At 40.6% G+C, this 19,620-nt stretch overlaps 1 protein-coding gene across 1 annotated transcript in view; it reads left to right on the top strand.

Annotated features, from left to right (window-relative positions):
- Positions 1-19,620, top strand: part of FAM81B (family with sequence similarity 81 member B) — a 55,850-nt gene that overhangs the window by 11,484 nt on the left and 24,746 nt on the right. Inside the window, exons 4-5 of the mRNA XM_055565041.1 lie at positions 6,389-6,632; positions 15,619-15,737. Of these exons, the coding sequence (XP_055421016.1) occupies positions 6,389-6,632; positions 15,619-15,737 (363 nt within the window). The remainder of the gene's footprint in view (positions 1-6,388; positions 6,633-15,618; positions 15,738-19,620) is intronic.

The raw sequence follows: 19,620 nt of genomic DNA on the forward strand, positions 1-19,620 counted from the left end.
AATACATTCTCAATCCCATCGCTCCACGCACATACTCATGGATTATTTTTGTGACGCAGCAAAGTATTCTCTGAAATGTCCCTTTATTTCACTATTGCTTGCCAGACTATATGCACTGAGAATGTAATTAGTCATAGAATAAATCTCACAGAAATGAAAATTCTCTTCAGCTATGCCCCTTTGTGTTCTAGAAAGGAGTTTCAATTTTCCAATTTCTGTCTCTTGAATGTTACAGGTTGCTGAAATGGTTTTCCAAACCTCCTAAGTAAATTTAGTGCTCTAGGCACAAGAACAGAACAGGCAGAGACATGAAAGTCACTATGTACCGATGCATCTGCCAGCAACAGTACAGCCGGTGTAAGTCACACTGAACCGTAGAGAAATAGAACTCAGAGTTTACGGAAAATCTGTTCAGACTCAGTTGTCAGCTACATAATCAATGATTTATGTAAAGTCCAAATATCCCTCTGAAAAGGCCCCCTAGGAATACTTCCTCCTGTGGTTGGTAACTCCATCTGTGCTAGTCTGGAATATTCAGTTCTATCTTTCCTTTCACAGTTAAATTTAGATACACAAGTCTCACTGATATGATATACTAATAAAGCAGTGAATTTTTCAAATTCAGGGTAACCACATCTTGTTACTAGTGAAAAGCCTCAGTTTTTAAACTTTCGGATGATCTGATGTTCTGAACAACAGTGTTACCAGGAATCTCTCTCAGAAGACAGAGTGTTCATGTGTTGGATGTTACTCCAGTCATTGGTTTATGAAAGTCATTTGGAAAGCAATATTCTCTTTCCTTATAGCAGAAAAATAGGAAATATATATATTTAAGCTCTCTTTATCTGATAGGGATCACACAAGGAGAGCTAAACAGAGCATCATTTGGTGCTTCAGGTTGCCATTTCCTTCTCCAGGGGATCTTCCCAACCCAGGGATCGAACCCAGGTCTCCCACATTGCAGGCAGATGCTTTACCGTCTGAGCCACCAGGGAAGCCCATTAAACATCATTAACAAATGATTATCTCATAGTATGAGATTTACTATATCTCAGGCATGAAAAGAAATTTCAAAAAGGAACATTCTCCACTAAACCATAAAATAAGCTTTAAAAATAAATATTAAGAATCAAAAGAAAACAAGTAACTATAGTTCATCATTTATATGCCACTTAAAGTTCCATGGCTGCAGGCAAGCTCTTTCACATAGCACTGGTGTTTGCAAGGCTTCCCTCCAGGCACCAAAGAGCAACAATACTGAGGCCAATCCTGAAGGCAGGACCGCAGACTGGCATCTGAGCAGAGGCGGCAGTCCTGTTCCCTGGTCCCTCTCCTGTCTTAGGTCTGTTTCCTCAGATATAATCCTGTGGGCAGAATGCCCTTTCTGGAGACACAAGTGAGGGCACACAGGCCCTGGTGAGCCTGGACTATGGCGCAGCTGTAAGCACTGGTCTCACTGCCCACCCGACCAGTCTTCAATAAATCAGCGATGCTCAGTCGTTAGAATATATTCATCTAAGTGTTTATTTAAAATACAAATTCTTTTTAAAGTTTTTAAGCTATAGTGGCTTCATTCTTTATTTCTATTTTTTTGTCTGTGCCTTGAGGCATGTGGAATGTTAGTTCCCTGACCAGGGATCAAACCTAAATCCCCTGCGATGGAAGCATGGAGTCTTAACCACTGGACCACCAGGGAAGTCCCTAAAATACATATTCTTGTTCTTCCCCTCACCCTCAAAATTATGAATGAATAGGTCTATAGTGGTGCCAAGGAATCTTCATTTTAGCACCTTCCTTTCCTTCCCTACCCCTGTAAAAAGTTTCTTTGCAAGAAATACTGAATCAGACTAAGTTCCTTGAGGAACAGAACCTTTATTTATTATACATTTACCAGAGTAGACATTTAGTAATATTGACTGACATATTTCTATTTCAATTGACATTTTTACTGGTAAGTTACTAGATATAGAGATAGTGCTTTCAGCTACACATTAAAACTCCAACCAAAATGGCTTATATGTAAGGACATTGATTAGTTCACATTAAAAATCTAGAATTAGGTTAATTTGGAGGCTTAACAACATCATCAAGTACCCAAGTGTTTTCAGTCCTTCTTCCCAGCTATCCTTTTTCCCCTCATGATCACAAGATGGCTTTAGCAGTTACAGGCATCACACACAGACATGACAACATCCAGGAAAGAAAAGGGAAGTTTCTTTCTGGGTATCTCTTCTTAAGGGCTTCCCTAGTAGCTCAGTTGGTAAAGAATCTGCCTGCAATGCAAGAGACCTGGGTTTGATCCTAGGGTCGGGAAAATTCCCTGGAGAAGGAAATGGCAACCACTCCAGTACTCTTGCCTGGAGAATTCCAAGGACAGAGGAACCTGGTGGGCTGCAGTCCATGGGATTGCAAAGAACTGGACATGATCTTTTAGGATAATCTCTTCTTAAAGGCAAGCAACCTTACTCAGAAACCCCACAGTAGGCTTTCCCTTTCATTTCACTGGCCAGTATTGCTTCACATGGTTCTCCCTAAACCAATGGCATCTCAGCCCAGAATAATGGGGCCACCAAGAGTAGCTTGTGCCCCGCCCCGACCCGCCCTGAAGGACCTAGGGGACAGGAGGATGAACCAAATCAGGCAGAAGCAGGGATGGCTATTAGGAAGGTAACCAACAGTGTCTGCCATACTGAGAACATCTAAGAGAAAACAAATTCTAAACGTTGATGGGAACGCAGCATAATTTACAAAGGTCTATATAGAAACCCCACAGACTATACAGTCCAGGGAATTCTCCAGGCCAGAATACAGGAGTGGGTAGCCTTTCCCTTCTCCAGGGGATCTTCCCAGCCCAGGGATCGAACCCAGGTCTCCCCATTGCAGGTGGATTCTTTACCAGCTGAGCCACCAGGGAAGCCCAGAACAGAAGAACGGGGATGAAATACTCTTTCACTGGCAAATCCAGGCTGCAGGTTGTCAGGAGAACAGAAAGAAGCCCCAGCTCAGGGAAAACAAGGACTAGAGCTGCAGTCCACCGCTGGCCATGTGTCACCGTCCACAGGGCCTGACATCCCCTTCTCCTCTGCCTGTGACTCATCAGTCCCAGCCAGGGTAGCACTGTCAGCTCAGTGGGGGTTTAAAGGAATGGGTTGCTATGTACGAGGTCCCATCTGGTAATTTTCCAGAAAAACATTTTTGAGCCAAATGAGTGCTGGATGGAATCTGACTGATGAAACCCTTAGCTAAAACGTCTCTGCTCCTTAGACGTGCAGGTGATAGGAGAGATGAATCTCAGCCAGACCAACGCTAAATATTTCATACTGCTCAGGAAAGCAAACTGTACACCTTGAGGCTCTGACAGCTTGCAGCTTTGTGGAGCCATTTTTTTTTCCCTCCAATTTTCTTACAATGGAGCCTTAAGGAAACAGTCTAGCTAGACAGACCAGTCAGTCAACAAATAGTTATTGGCCACCTACTACGTGTCAGGCACTCTTCTCAGCGTTGGGGACACTGTGGAGAACAAGTCAGACAAAGTGCCTGCCTTCAGGGAACTTCCAGTCTCATGATGCAGGGCAGAAAATACACACAAACAAGTGAATTAGATGATGTCAAGATAATGACTGATGTTATGAAGACGATGAAATGGGCTGTTACGCTAGAAAGTGACTGAGCGGGAGGTTTGTCTGGGGCGGGGGTGCTGAAGCTGATGCCTAAAGAATGGGGAGCAGGCAGCCATGAAGAGACTGTAGGGAAGAGCTTTCCCAGCGGAAGGAATAGCAAGTGCCAAGGCTCTTAGCTGGGAACTGCCTGGCATGCCTGAGGAACAGAAAGAAGGCCTGCATCGTTGAATGAGGGTGAGCAGAGGGAAGAGCGGGAGGAGATGAGGCCGGGAAGGAGAAAAAAGATTTTATTTCCAGAGAACGGACGAGCCTTCAGAGGGTTTTCAGGAGGCAAGCTCTATCTTCACATTTTACGACGACTACTCTTAGCCGTTGTGTGGAAGACGCACTCTTTGTTAGGAGGCAAAAGTAGAGGATAATGGCGGCAGTGACCGAGAGAAGAAAGAACTACAGAGAGAGAGGATATGAAGCCTGAGGACACTTCTGCATGTCATTTCTGTTGTCACTCTATCAGGCCACATCAGGAGCATTAATTAAGGTGTGTCCTCTGCTTCTGTTTCTTATCTCTTAGAATGACAGGAATGTATGGAAGTAGAGGTTAACATTTGATTTTGGAGACAGACAAGATTTTCATTCTGACTCTTCACACTTCCGAGTTGTGACTGCTCCTACGTCTGTCTGGTAGATGTTCTCAGTCTTCTCTCCCAAAGCACTAATTCATTCTTCAGCTATCTTCTGTCTGTCATAGTTATCCCACCTTTTTTGTTTCTTTAACTATTTTCATGTCTAATATTTCTACTTGTTTGTTTTCTTTTTTTTTTTTCATTTTGCTAATATCTTCCTGTATCTTCACTTTTAATATTTTTATTCACTTTTTTAAAAAAATTTCTTATTGTGTGAAAGTGAAAGTCACTCAGTTGTGTCTGACTCTTTGTGACCCCATGGAGTGTAGCCCACCAGGCGCCTCTATCCATGGAATTCTCCAGGCCAGAATACTGGAGTGGGTAGCCATTCCCTTCTCCAGGGGATCTTCCCAACCCAGGGATCAAACCCTGGTCTCCCACAATGCAGGCAGATTGTTTACTGTTTGAGCCACCAGGGAAGCCCAAGAATACTGGAGTGGGTAGCCTATCCCTTTTCTGGTGGATCTTCCCGACCCAGGAATCAAACCTGGGTCTCCTGCATTGCAGGCAGATTCTTTACCAGCTGAGCTACCAGGGAAGCCCTCTTATTGCGTATAACTTAGTAATTCTCTTTTGTGGGAATCTATAATCCAGTAGTCCTGGAGGAGGGCATGGCAACCCACTCCAATATTCTTGCTTGGAGAATTCCCATGGACAGAGGAGCCTGGCAGGTTGCAGTCCCTAGGATCACAAAGATTTGGACATGACTGAGTGACTAAGCACTGCACATAATCTAGTAGATTATTTGTTGGCTAATTGGTTTTTTGAGACTGTGCTCCTCAAAGTTGTGATATTTTGGCTTGTGGGTTCATTTTTCCCTGAAGATTTCAGCCAAATCCTGTTCACCAATGAAGTCTTGTCAGCTCCAATGAGCTTGGGAGGCGGCATGTGCGTGAGTGCCAGACTAAAACCATCATCAGCCACTCCCTATCCTACAGAATAACTTTTCCCATCAGGTCTTCTCCTCTTGCTCCTAAAAAAGAAGCAACATTGGAAGAGCAGTTGCTTTCCCATCCCCGGAACATGTAGATGTAGTGAGATCTTACATTATTTGAAAAATGTTTTGGCTTTGCCTTCTTTTCAGAGCTAATCGAGGACAAACTAATGTATAGGAGAAGAAGCTCTTAGCAAGATTTCTAGGGATCTGGAAACTTTCCCCCCTTAATATTAAGAGTATTTGATTGCGGTATAATTAATATGCATTAAAAATATGCAAAGTCTATATCTCGGTGGATTTTGACAAATACAGTTAACCATGTAACAGCCACTCAAATAAAAATATAGGGCATTCTGGAAGCATTCTGATATTTCCAAGAAGCCAGCTGGATGACTGTGACAGGGTGGTGGTCTTTGAATGACCACAATTTTCCTGGTGCTCCATTTGTCAAGAGGTGGATCCTCACTCACTTTGAATATAGGTACAACTTAGTGACTTGCTTCTAGGGAATGAGCTCAAGCAAAAGATACAAGGTATGACTACAGAGACTAGGTCACAAAAATAAGCAAAGAAAATTAAATAAAGAAAAATGCACAACAAAAGTTACTTGATCTCCAAAATGTTTATCTGTGAAGGGAAGGAGTAATTTGCTCATGCCAGTAGGAGTTATTGGGATTTTATGTGTTTCTTTATCCTAATAACTAAATAGCCCTAGTCTTTGTATTTTTCTTTTCTAATTCATTTTTTTCTTTTACTTTTTGTTGAACTTCTGACGCTTTTATTAATCTTTGCCTTTGACCTATCATTTCTCCCAGAAATTAGAAAGCAGCTCACTTCTCAATATAGGATCATCAGGCATTAAATTTATGTGGATCCAATTTGGCTTATTAGAATAGCGAGTCAAATGTAGAACAAAATCCCTGCTTGAGAAACATGAAAAATGGATGATACAAGATCAAGGCTTAAGTCAGACCCAGTTCTCAGATTATGCATAAACCAAGATTCTCAGCATGCAGGGTTTAAAGTCCTACCAAACTTCTCCTCTCGGGGGAGAACATACAAGAGTACAAGGGCAGCTGCAAGTTCTGGTTCTGGCTCCTCTAGCTCACCCTTGTAAAGTCCCGGTGTTGTTTCCTTTTCTGGACCAGGGGTCATTCCTTTCTTCCTGCCATTCCAAACACCCAGAGAAGTCAGCTAGAAGACAGACTGAACAACCAGGACCGCACCATAGCTTTCCTCCTTGAGCAAGCCTTCCGCATCAAGGAGGATATCTCTGCCTGTCTTCAGGGGACCCATGGCTTTCGCAAGGAGGAGTCGCTTGCCAGGAAGCTCCTGGAAAACCACATCCAGACCATCACCAGCATCGTCAAAAAACTCAGCCAGAACATTGAGGTAGTTCTTTATTTCCCATGTGTTGGCACCATTGCTTGACAAAGATTATCAACCGTCAGGGGCAGTCTTCAACTAGAGAAACGAGTCCCTATTATTTAAGCTTAAATGATTACCATTTAGTTACCTCAGAGGGAAACAGTCAATATTTTAACTCCTCATGTCATTCAACCTCTACTTTTTGTAGAAGGAAATTCTGTTCAAAAATTGTTGAATGTCTCTTTGTGACAGCAAAGACAATTGTTTAACATTAAATGTCAGACATTGTGCTAAGGTGCTTATTTTAGTCTAACTCTCTAAGATTCTATGAATGTGATAGTTTCAAATAGAGGTTTTCATAAGGTAGTTGCAATGCTCGTTCATAGGCACATCACATATGACCCCCCGAATCTCTGTGACCCCCATCTCCTGCTCCTCTCTCCTTCACTCTGGCTACACTGTGCTCCCAGCACTTCCTAGAACACCCCAAACATGCTCCAGCCTCAGGGCCTTTGCACTTGCTATGAACTCTGGGTGGATCATCTTCTCCTAGACACTTCTGTGAAGTATTCTTCATTCCCATCAGGTCCCTTGTCAGAGAGCATTTCCTTGACATGCCAACAGTCACAATCTCCCTTAAACCCCACCCTATTTTTATCCATAGTGCTTATCACAAACCACCATGCTGTAAACGTACTTATTGTGTTTCTGCTCCTAAGATACAATCTCTGCGAGGGCAGAGACTTCATTTTGCTCACTGCCAAATCCCACATCAACTGACGACAAGTATGAGAGGCCATCAGTGATCTGTCAATATTTCCTGAACAGATGGATGAACGAATGATGTTTAAGGTATTAAAGGAAAAATAGTATTTCTGATCAAAAGAGAAAATGATTGTGTTAAACCAAGATGAGCAGATTCTTACCACAGATCTTTCAGACTTTTTAAAGTACCAGTGAGAATGATGAATCTCACATAGCCACTTTCAGGCACAAGTTCCAGAGAAAAAACTTAAAAACTCTGGCCTTCTATGTGTGGAATTTTGAGAACTGACAACAATGCCCTCACACAATATATGCCCTTTTCTCCTATTAGATAGAATAGTGGATTAGACAAAAACCATGAGATGGACCCAGAAATGACTTACTCATGACTTTGTATTTAATCCTAAGGATATCTGTTAGCTTATTTTCTATCTGTAGACCCCATAACGCATTTGAGGGAGTGTGAAAAGTTAAAAAATCTTGATGAGCCGTTAAAAGGCACTTTATTGATATTTAGTATATCCTGAACTGCCGGCAGTGCCTAAAGAGGCAATGTTACTTCTCAAGGTGGGCAAAGGTGTTTCCAGGCACAATGAACTGTCATGAAAGTAAACAGAGATGCGTGATTCAGTGCCACTGAGATGATGAGAAAATCAAGCGTAGCACAGGCACTAAAAGAAGACCCTAATTTAGGAGTCAAAGTGAAAGTAAAGTCTCAGTCGTGTCTGACTCTTTGCGACTCCATGGACTGTACCCCACCAGGCTCCTCCATCCATGGAATTTTCCAGGCAAGAATACTGGAGTGGGTTGCCATTCCCTTCTCCAGGGGGATCTTCTTGACCCAGGGATCAAACCCAAGTATCCTGCATTGCAGGCAGGTGCTTTACCGTCTGAGCCATGAGGATTGTCAATTTAGGAGACAAAACTTCTCGGTAATTGAAAAGATAACAGCATTCTCAGAAATATCAAAAGGCTTCTAGAATGTTCTATATTTTTATTTCAGTGTTTGTTACATAGTCAATTATATTTTTCAAAATCTATCCAGAAATATGCTTTGATTTATATATTTTAATACATATTAATTATATCCCAATAAAATACTCAGCATTAAGGGGAAAAACATTTCCAGATACTAGAAATCTTGCTAAAAGTTTATTTTCCTATCTTTGATTATCTCTGAAAAAAGACAAAGCCAATACTTTTTTCCCAAATACTATAAAATCTCAAAATATTTGCAGTCCTGTTAAGGGTTTGGCATATAGAAGAAAAATGACAAGGACTGGTCTGATTGTGCAGAAAACTGAATTAGGAAATATTTAAAGGTTGTAAATGGGCTTGCTCTTGGAAGAAAAGCTATGACAAACCTAGACAGCGTGTTAAAAAGTAGAGACATTACTTTGCTGACAAAGGTCTGTATAGTCAAAGCTATGGTTTTTCCAGTAGTCACGTATGGATGTAAGAACTGGACCATAAAGAAAGCTGAGAGCCAAAGAATTGATGCTCTTGAACTGTGGTGTTGGAAAATACTCTTGAGATTCCCTTGGACTGCAAGGAGTTTAAACCAGTCAATTCTAAAGGAAATCAGTCCTGAATATTCATTGGAAGAACTGATGCTGAAGCTCCAAATACTTTGACCATCTGATGCAAAGAGTAGACTCATTGGAAAAGACCCTGATGCTGGGAAAGAATGAAGGCAGGAGGAGAAAGGGATGACAGAGGATGAAATGGTTGGATGGCATCATTGACTCAATAAACATGAGTTTGAGCAAGCTCCAGGAGATAGCGAAGGACAGGGAAGCCTGGCATGCTGCGGTCCACGGGGTGGCAAAGAGTCAGATACAACTGTAGCAATTTAGCACAGCACACAGCACAAATGTTGTAGATATGAAGTTAAAACATTATGAAGAAGAAACTACTAAACTACCTTTAGTAAATAACTAAGACTATAAAGTAATAAGTATTTAGATAAATGGTTGCTATTCAAATATTTTTTAAAAACCTAGTAAGTCAGCCCATTTTTAAATCAGCCAGCAAGATAGAATCAAGTGTGAGCAGAAGTTTGTCTTGGGTTTTCAAAAGAAATGAAAAAAAATTTGTTTAATCAACCATAATTGTAGCAGTTCAGTTGCTTATTCCTTTTTAAAGTCAAAATATTTCTTTCTTAAGCTGGCAGCTCATTAAAGATTGAAAATCAATTTATTTTTAATTTAGGAAAAGAGAGTTTCATGAACAACATGGCTTTATTGTGTTTTTTTCCCCAAGTTACATTAATAAAAGCGATACTTATTCATTGTAATTATTTGCAAGTTTAGGAAATAAATTTAAAACCTAGGAAAAATTTCTCATAATTTCACCACTAAATGACAATTGCTACAAGCACCCAGATGCATCTGCCTCTGGTCTTTCCAGGCATTCCCTTTAGGAAGCTCAGACTATTGTTTGTAAGCATACCTTTAATATAAAATTATATCATAAACTCTTTCATAGGTCATTAAAAGTTCTTTGTATGGTGCATAAATCATGGTTAGATTATTTATTCTCTTAATATTTAAATGTCTTTGTGCATAAATGTATCTACATTTGTATTATTTCTATTGTATATGTTTTTAGAAATGGAATTACTGGGGTAAGAACACTGTAAAAACTCTTGACATTTATTGCCAAATTGGTTTCCAGAATGTTTATATCTATGTATACTTCCATTAGCCTTATACAAGACTTCCATTAGCTTCCATTAGCTTTTTTCACTATACCTCTGCCAGCATTGAGATTTACTGTTTTTAATCACTGCTGATTTGATGGGATAGAAATAACATCTTTCTCTTTTTTCCACCTTTTAAAAACAACTATAACAGTTTCCATTTTCTCTGCTGATATTCTATTAATATCGTTTGCAGATTTAGTGCTTTTCAGTTCTTATTTATGGGTTTTTTATTAAAAATAATAAGCAGGGATGCTTTGGTAAATGTTTAAAAATCAGCAGTTTTTTTCTGGGGGATAAAATGCCTGGTTTATAGTGTTTGCCTATTTCCATGGTGTAAATACACTCACTGGGATTGATTTCAAAAACCAACTGATGGGAGCTTTCCTAGTGGCTCAGTGGTAAAGACTCTGCCAGCCAATTCAGGAGACACGTGTTTGATTCCTGATTGGGAAGATCCCACATGCCGTGGAGCAACTGAGCCCATGCACCACACAATTGAGCCTGTGCTCTAAAGCCCAGGATCCGCTAGTGAGCCCAAGTGCCGCAACTATGAAGCTCACGAGCCCTAGAGCCGTGCTGCAAAACAAGAAAGGCACTGCAATGAGAAGCCAGAGAGAAGCACCACGCTTGCCGCAAGTAGAGAAAGCTCGTCTATAGCCATGAAGACCCAGCACAGCCAAAAATGAAATAAAAATAAATAAAATTATTTAAAAAACCAGTTGATATTATTAAACAAAAAGATGGGAAGAGACATACATATGCAATCGGCTCTGAAGAATAGGTGTATACTGATTGCAACACACAGTGGAAACCCTCGGCGGTAACACTTGTTACAAATGTTCTCTCAGTTTGTTGTTTATATCTTAATTTTATTTATTAGATCAGATCAGTCTCTCAGTTGTGTCCGACTGTTTGCCACCCCATGGACTGCAGCACGCCAGGCCTGCCTGTCCATCACCAACTACTGGAATTCACTGAGACTCACGTCCATCGAGTCAGTGATGCCATCCAGCCATCTCATCCTCTGTTGTCCCCTTCTCCTCTTGCCCCCAATACCTCCCAGCATCAGAGTCTTTTCCAATGAGTCAACTCTTCGCATGAGGTGTCCAAAGTGCTGGAGTTTCAGCCTTAGCATCATTCCTTCCAAAGAAATCCCAGGGCTGATCTCCTTCAGAATGGACTGGTTGGATCTCCTTGCAGTCCAAGGGACTCTCAAGAGTCTTCTCCAACACCACAGTTCAAAAGCATCAATTCTTCGGTGCTCAGCCTTCTTCACAGTACAACTTTCACATCCATACATGACCACAGGAAAAACCATAGCCTTGACTACACGAACTTTTGTTGGCAAAGTAACGTCTCTGCTTTTGAATATGCTATCTAGGTTGGTCATAACTTTCCTTCCAAGGAGTAAGAGTCTTTTAATTTCATGGCTGCAGTCACCATCTGCAGTGATTTTGGAGCCCAGAAAAATAAAGTCTGACACTGTTTCCACTGTTTCCCCATTTATTTCCCATGAAGTGGTGGGACCGGATGCCATGATCTTCGTTTTCTGAATGTTGAGCTTTAAGCCAACTTTTTCACTCTCCATTTTCACTTTCAGCAAGAGGCTTTTGAGTTCCTCTTCACTTTCTGCCATAAGGGTGGTGTCATCTGCATATCTGAGGTTATTGATATTTCTCCCGGCAATCTTGATTCCAGTTTGTGTTTCTTCCAGTCCAGCGTTTCTCATGATGTACTCTGCATATAAGTTAAATAAACAGGGTGACAATATACAGCCTTGACGAACTCCTTTTCCTATTTGGAACCAGTCTGTTGTTCCATGTCCAGTTCTAACTGTTGCTTCCTGACCTGCATACAAATTTCTCAAGAGACACATCAGGTGGTCTGGTATTCCCATCTCTTTCAGAATTTTTCACAGTTTATTGTGATCCACACAGTCAAAGGCTTTGGCATAGTCAATAAAGCAGAAATAGATGCTTTTCTGGAACTCTCTTGGTTTTTCCATGATCCAGCAGATGTTGGCAATTTGATCTCTGGTTCCTCTGCCTTTTCTAAAACCATCTTGAACATCAAGAAGTTCACAGTTCACGTATTGCTGAAGCCTGGCTTGGAGAATTTTGAGCATTCCTTTACTAGCGTGTGAGATGAGTGCAATTGTGCAGTAGTTTGAGCATTCTTTGGCATTGCCTTTCTTTCGGGTTGGAATGAAAACTGACCTTTTCCAGTCCTGTGGCCACTGCTGAGTTTTCCAAATTTGCTGGCATATTGAGTGCAGCACTTTCACAGCATCATCTTTCAGGATTTGGAATAGCTCAACTGGAATTCCATCACCTCCACTAGCTTTGTTTGTAGTGATGCTTTCTAAGGCCCACTTGACTTCACATTCCAGGATGTCTGGCTCTAGGTCAGTGATCACACCATCGTGATTATCTGGGTCGTGAAGATCTTTTTTGTACAGTTCTTCTGTGTATTCTTGCCATCTCTTAATATCTTCTGCTTCTGTTAGGTCCATACCATTTCTGTCCTTTATCGAGCCCATCTTTGTATGAAATGTTCCTTTGGTATCTCTGATTTTCTTGAAGAGATCCCTAGTCTTTCCCATTCTGTTGTTTTCCTCTATTTCTTTGCATTGATCGCTGAAGAAGGCTTTCTTATCTATTCTTGCTATTCTTTGGAACTCTGCATTCAGATGTTTATATCTTTCCTTTTCTCCTTTGCTTTTCGCTTCTCTTCTTTTCACAGCTATTTGTAAGGCCTCCCCAGACAGCCATTTTGCTTTTTTGCATTCCTTTTCCATGGGAAGGGTCTTGATCCCTGTCTCCTGTACAATGTCACGAACCTCATTCCATAGTTCATCAGGCACTCTATCTATCAGATCTAGGCCCTTAAATCTATTTCTCACTTCCACTGTATAATCATAAGGGATTTGATTTAGGTCATACCTGAATGTCTAGTGGTTTTCCCTACTTTCTTCAATTTAAGTCTGAATTTGGCAATAAGGAGTTCATGGTCTGAGCCACAGTCAGCTCCTGGTCTTGTTTTTGCTGACTGTATAGAGTGTCTCCAACTTTGACTGCAAAGAATATAATCAATCTGATTTCGGTGTTGACCATCTGGTGAGTCCATGTGTAGAGTCTTCTCTTGTGTTGTTGGAAGAGGGTGTTTGTTACGACCAGTGCATTTTCTTGGCAAAACTCTATTAGTCTTTGCCCTGCTTCATTCCATATTCCAAGGCCAAATTTGCCTGTTACTCCAGGTGTTTATAATGAACTTAAAAAAATTTTTTTTTTACTTCCAAGATCTTTTATTTTTTTTCGTTTTTATTCATTCATTTATTTATTTTTACTTTACAATAAGGTTTAATATTCCAATATTTTGCTGTTTGATGTCCCACATTACTTTTAAGAATAGAAATTTCAGAGATGAAATAATCTCCTCCATTATCTGTCAGTTTTATGGCTTAACTTTTTAAATATTTTAAATCTATTTTTTTTCTAAAATCTATATATATTCATGTATGATGTGAGCTATAGATCTAAACTGATTGTTTTCTGAGTGAGTGCATGCATGCTTGCTGAGTTGCTTCAGTCGTGTCCGACTCTTTGCCATCCTACGGACTGTAACCTGCCAGGCTCCTCTGTCCATGGAATTCTCCAGGCAAGAATACTGGAGTGGGTTGCCATGCCCTCCTCCAGGGGATCTACCTGACCCAGGGATCAAACCCAAGTCTCTTATGACTTCTGCATTGGCAGGCGTCTTTACCACTAGTACCACCTGGGAAGCCCTGTTTTCTGAATAAGTAACCAGAAATCTTAACAGCTTATGTAAAATTCCTTCCTCATTGACTTTGAGTCTGATATATGGCATATTTCTTTCTTACATTTACCAAGATCTTCACTAAATTACAATGATCAATTTAGCTAGGCACAGTTTTTTAGCTGCACTCATTTCAAAATGCTTTACTATTTAATAGGGCAAGTTCTCTTTTATCACTATTCTTTACCAAAACAAAGTAAAACAACACCTACTGTTAGAATCTGAACGTTTGTATCCCCACCAAAATTCACATGTGAAATCCTAATGTCCAACGTGATGGTATTAGGAGGAACTTGGGTCATGAAAGTGGAGTCCTCAAAAAGCAGATTAGTGCCCTCATAAAAGAGACCTCACAGCGCTTCCTGGCCCCTTTACACTATGCGAAGATGAAGCAAGAAGTCAGCAGTCTGCAGCCTAGAAGAGGGCTCTCTCCAGAACCCAACCATGCAGGCACCCTAAATCTTGGACTTCCAGCTTCCCGAACTGTGAGAAATAGATCCCTGTTGTCATATAAGCTTCTTAGTCTGTGGTTTTTTGTCATGGTGGCTTGAATGAACTAAACACCTATAGGTATGCAAAAATAAACAAGCCAAAACACAAAAACAAAAAATAACCTCTAGCTAGTATTCTTGACACTTGTATGTCTTCAGCTAAAGCTATATTTGCTCTTGGCTTGTCTCAATCTGCCAGTTTGCAAATGGGCAAGATTCTGTACATAGTCTTTGAAATGTTCATAATTCATTTCCTATAAAAATCCTTCTTTTCCTCCAAACATTCATAATCATAAATTTAACATGGTTCAGACCTTGGTAACATCTAGTAACTAACCTTTTTTGTTCCCCTAAATCAAAAAGTTGTCTGTGCTTCAAAAAGTGTATTCTCTCAACACTTTTCTGAATAAATATATATTACATTTTACATGTCTTAACTTTACACTGGTATTCGTTTGAATATCAACTGAGATATAATTTTCTTATATGGACAAGCAAAAAAACTTATTTTTTATGTATGAGTGCCAAAAATTAAAACCCACTGTTTGGGGGACCACCAAGCTGGTGGAATAGGGTAGTCAGATTCATTTCAGAACACTAAGCCATAATGAAGACATGACGATGGATACGCAAGGCAAAATCTGAATACATTCAAGCCCTAAATTTCTCATGTTCTCTAAAAAAATCTAAAACAATAAACCTTTTCCACTCCATGTAAGTGAAACAGTTTTATTCAGGTTTGCTCGTTAGCTTCATATTAGCTTCGTTGCGGTTCCAACTCAATCTATAAAGGGCCTTGCCTAATCCCATATGAAAGGTCCCTTTTTCTAAACTTGACTACCAATTCTGAAAAAGGTTTTTGTGAAAAGTTTTTATGTCAAGGATGGTCACGTCCGCACAGCATAGTAAATAAGTTTGGCTTGACCCATATGGTATTTATAAAAAATTTGAATAAAATGTCAATATTTTAAAATTCAGCAATTTAACATAAAATCTGGATTTCCAGCTTCTGTTGAGACACTGTTGAACCATCGTGCCCACCTGGCAACTGTCAGCAGGACTCAAGTCATCACTGCCTCCCTCGGATATAGCGGGGATGGCTTCCAACACAAGACACTCATTTGCACCATCAGCCTAAGAAGGGAAATGCACTGTTTGTAACCTCTACTTGAAATGATATTTTCTTATCATGTGTGATGGGAAATTAATGGGAATTTTTACTCAAATATTGCAGATGATAGAAGAACAAATAAAAGCTCGGGATCTGGTAGCCACAGGAACTAATTTCGCAGTACAGGACCTAAGCAACAAACACCTTCAAGGAGTTGGAGATCTTCGAGGAAGAGTAGCCAGGTGAGAAGGTGAGACTGCTAACTAATGCTTAGCAGTCAGTTTTGGCCACTGAATTCTCATCCCTAAAGAAGTTCTATATTGTAGAAAACAGAATACTGTATTTAAGCTGAATGATAAGATAGCAACTGAGAAAGTGTATCATGAAATTTGAAAGTCCCATGCTACCTGTGAGATCCAAGGGTTCTATAAAGAACCTCTTATACAGGATGCCTAGTTTGGTTTCATCTATGACAAGTCTTGTCTTTACAGCCCCTCAGCTGTCCAAATGCCAACATCGATATACAAAGACATGCCCTTAAAACTGCATACAGAATCCCCAGATGTCTCAAATTCTAGTGATTTAAGTATTTAAGATATATAAGAATTGATATAAAAGCCTGGCAAAAGGGATTTAATGGTCAAGGGAATAAAATTTTGAATGATATTTTTTATATGAGACTGAAAAAATTCATAGTGCACAGCTCAGCAAAAATTTGTAGGTATTGACCATGGCAGGACCATTCTGGTTGACACATCAAAGATGACCCGTGAGTGGCTGACCATGGACACCTTTCCATCTCTCTGTCTCCTGCCAGCACCTCATTCCTCTCTCCAGAAACACCCCCACTTTCATCTCATTAATCTGCTCTGAATAATCAGGTGATTAATGCCTAAGACAAACCTCTCCTAGGGTGTCTGTCCATTCAATTCAATAAAAAATGTACCAAACACTCACCAATGCCTGGCAGTGGTCTACGATTCAGGGGTTCAGCAACATGATCGTCTTCCTATAAATGTACAGTCTACCTGGGAAAACATAAGCGATAAGGTGAGTGCTGTAATGAAAGCCTGGGGTGCCATGGGAACATGCAAATCAGATTGGGGCATAAAAATGGCTTCCTGGAGGAGGTGACACTTGAGATGAATTTTGAAAGACTGTAGCAGTTAGCCAGACGGGGATAGGAAACGTACTTCACATAGGAGGAATGATGTGTGCAAAGGAACTGTGGGATACATTACTGTGACGTGTTCAGGGCTTCCCTGTGAGGGTGCTATTTTAGTTGTGGTATTTAGGGAGAGATGGGAAATTGGGCGGAGAAGGCAATGGCACCCCACTCCAGCACTCTTGCCTGGAAAATCCCAAAGAGACAGACAAGACTGGTAGGCTGCAGTCCATGGGGTCGCGAAGAGTCAGAAACGACTGAGCGACTTCCCTTTCACTTTTCACTTTCCTGCACTGGAGAAGGAAATGGCAACGCACTCCAGTGTTCTTGCCTGGAGAATCCCAGAGACGGGGGAGCCTGGTGGGCTGCCGTCTATGGGGTCACACAGAGTCGGACACGACTGAAGCGACTTAGCAGCAGCAGCAGCAGGGAGATTGGGAGATGAAGCTAGAGAAATGATCCAAAGTTGGATGATGAGGGATCTTTGGTCAAAGTAAAAAGTTTTTGAACTTTATGTAAAAGGTTATAAATAGCCATGGGACGATTTTAAGTAAGGGGATGACATTCACTAACCTTTTGGTAGTAGCTGAATTGGTAGAGTACAAAAATAATATATGAAGATGAAAGGAAGCCTATTGAAGCAATCAAGATGAGAAGTTTTACTTTAGGGGTCTAAATTAAAACTCTGCCATGCAAGTCCAGAGCAGGTAACAGACATGAGGAAAACAGGGTCTACAGGATTAGTACGTGTGTGTGTTTGTGTGAGTGTGTGTACACACATAGGTACTATATACATACAAATATACACACATATACAAGGTTATGTATATATATACTTTATACTTCTAAAATACATAAGATTATATATACTTTTATATAACATTTGATAAATAGAATTTTCACAATATTTGGGTAAATGATGAAGCAAGATAATACAACCACCCACCACTCTTTTAGATGCGCCATGATTTTACAAAGAATATAAGCACCAAAATCTCTTTTGAATCAAACTTGGAATCTGGTTCAATTTGGTGGTGCACTGATAACACTATTCCAGGCAAGAATATAGGAGTGGGTTGCCATGCCCTCCTCCAGGGGACCTTCCCAACACAGGGATCAAACCCCCGTGTCTTACATCTCCTGCATTGGGAGGCAGATTCTTTACCACTAGCGCCACCTGGGAAGCCCCTGGTTTTTTTAGATTCCACATATAAATAAGATCATGCAACTTTTTTTCTTCCTATGTCTAGCATATTTCATTTGTCATAATGTCCTGCAGATTTTATACATGTTGTCACAAATGGCAAAGTCTCCTCCTCCTTTGAAGCTAAAAATTTTGTGACTCCATGTATATCACGATTTATTTACTCATCCCTAAATGGCAACCCACTCCAGTATTCTTGCCTGGACAATCCCATGGACAGAGGAACATGGTGGGTACATAGGGTCGCAAAGAGACAGACAAGACTGAGAGACACACACACACACACATACAGACACTTAGGTTGTTTCCGTATCTTCTTTATTGTGAATATTGCTGCGGTTAACATGAGAGGATGTATTTCTTCCATGTATTCATTTCCTTTGGATACATATCCAGTAGGGGGATTTCCAGATGACAGTTCTATCTTTAACTTTTCAAAGAGTCTCCATACTATGTTATATAATGGCTATACCAACTGACACTCCTGCTAACAGTGTGGAAGGATTCCCTTCTCTCCACATCTGCACCAATACTTTGTATAATACTCATCTTAACAGGGATGAGGTGACATCTCATGGCTTTGATTGGCATTTCCCCAATGATTCGTAACATAGAGCTCCTTTTCATGTACCTGTTGGCCATCTGTCTTTTATCTTTGGACAAATATCTAGTCAGGGTTTTGCCCATTTCTAAAACCATGTAACCATTTAAAACCACTTGTTTTTCTGTCGTCCCAAGGGACTTACAGATGCGCTCCCCCAGCTCTCAGAGTTAGGTGATTTGGGAGCCAGTTTCTTGGATAGTGGCTAGACACACTTCACTCCCCAGGGAGAATCTGGGATTTGGTGGTTCCCTCCCAGCTGTAAGGTGCTGAACCAGGGATGGGGTATGTGGTGTGTGTGTATCTCAAACTTTTTTGACCCTTTTTGATGTGGGTATTTTCTTAGTTGCCTGACGTGTAGGAGCCTCTAAACCAGCTTCTGGATTTTTCCCAGAGGGATTGGATCCGAATTTTGCTGTTTATTTGGTGCATCTGAGGGAGGAGGGAAAAATCAAGAGCCTCCTAGTCCTCTGTCTTGCTCTCTGATCGCTGACTTACTTCCCCTTTAATATGAAGCAGTGATTTTAGGAAAAGGTCTTATTTTTCCTTAAAATGTCTTCCTTTTATGACAATTTCTTGAATCTAGTGATTTGAAACAGAATATGGCTAAAAGCCAGGAGATTTAAATTCACTCTTCCTCTTTTTCCTTTCCATATTTTTGCAGGCAAGTGACCCATGGACCAGCTGAGGCAGAATAATTACTTTCCTTCTACATACGTTGACCTTAATTCCAATTAGCATCTTGGCATAAGAGTGAACTAAGTTGATTATTTTAACATAAGTCCTAGCAAACCTTTTACTGCCTCATAAATCAAACTCAATATTTGATAACAATTATGTACTTTTGAATTTTATACCTTATTTCCCTCTCCAATATAGTGGCAGTTTAAAAGCAAGTACTTCCAATGAGATGAGGTTCTCAAAGTTGTCTGCCTGATTTTGACACCTTGCAATGGCACCCCACTCCAGGACTCTTGCCTGGAAAATCCCATGGACTGCGAAGCCTGGTGGGGTTGCTAGGAGTCAGATACGAATGAGCGACTTCACTTTCACTTTTCACTTTCATGCACTGGAGAAGGAAATGGCAACCCGCTCCAGTGTTCTTGACTGGAGAATCCCAGGGATGGGGAAGCCTGGTGAGCTGCCATCTATGGG

The sequence above is a fragment of the Bubalus kerabau genome, chromosome 1, assembly GCF_029407905.1.
Source record: "Bubalus kerabau isolate K-KA32 ecotype Philippines breed swamp buffalo chromosome 1, PCC_UOA_SB_1v2, whole genome shotgun sequence".
NCBI classification, from domain to species: Eukaryota; Metazoa; Chordata; class Mammalia; order Artiodactyla; family Bovidae; genus Bubalus; species Bubalus kerabau.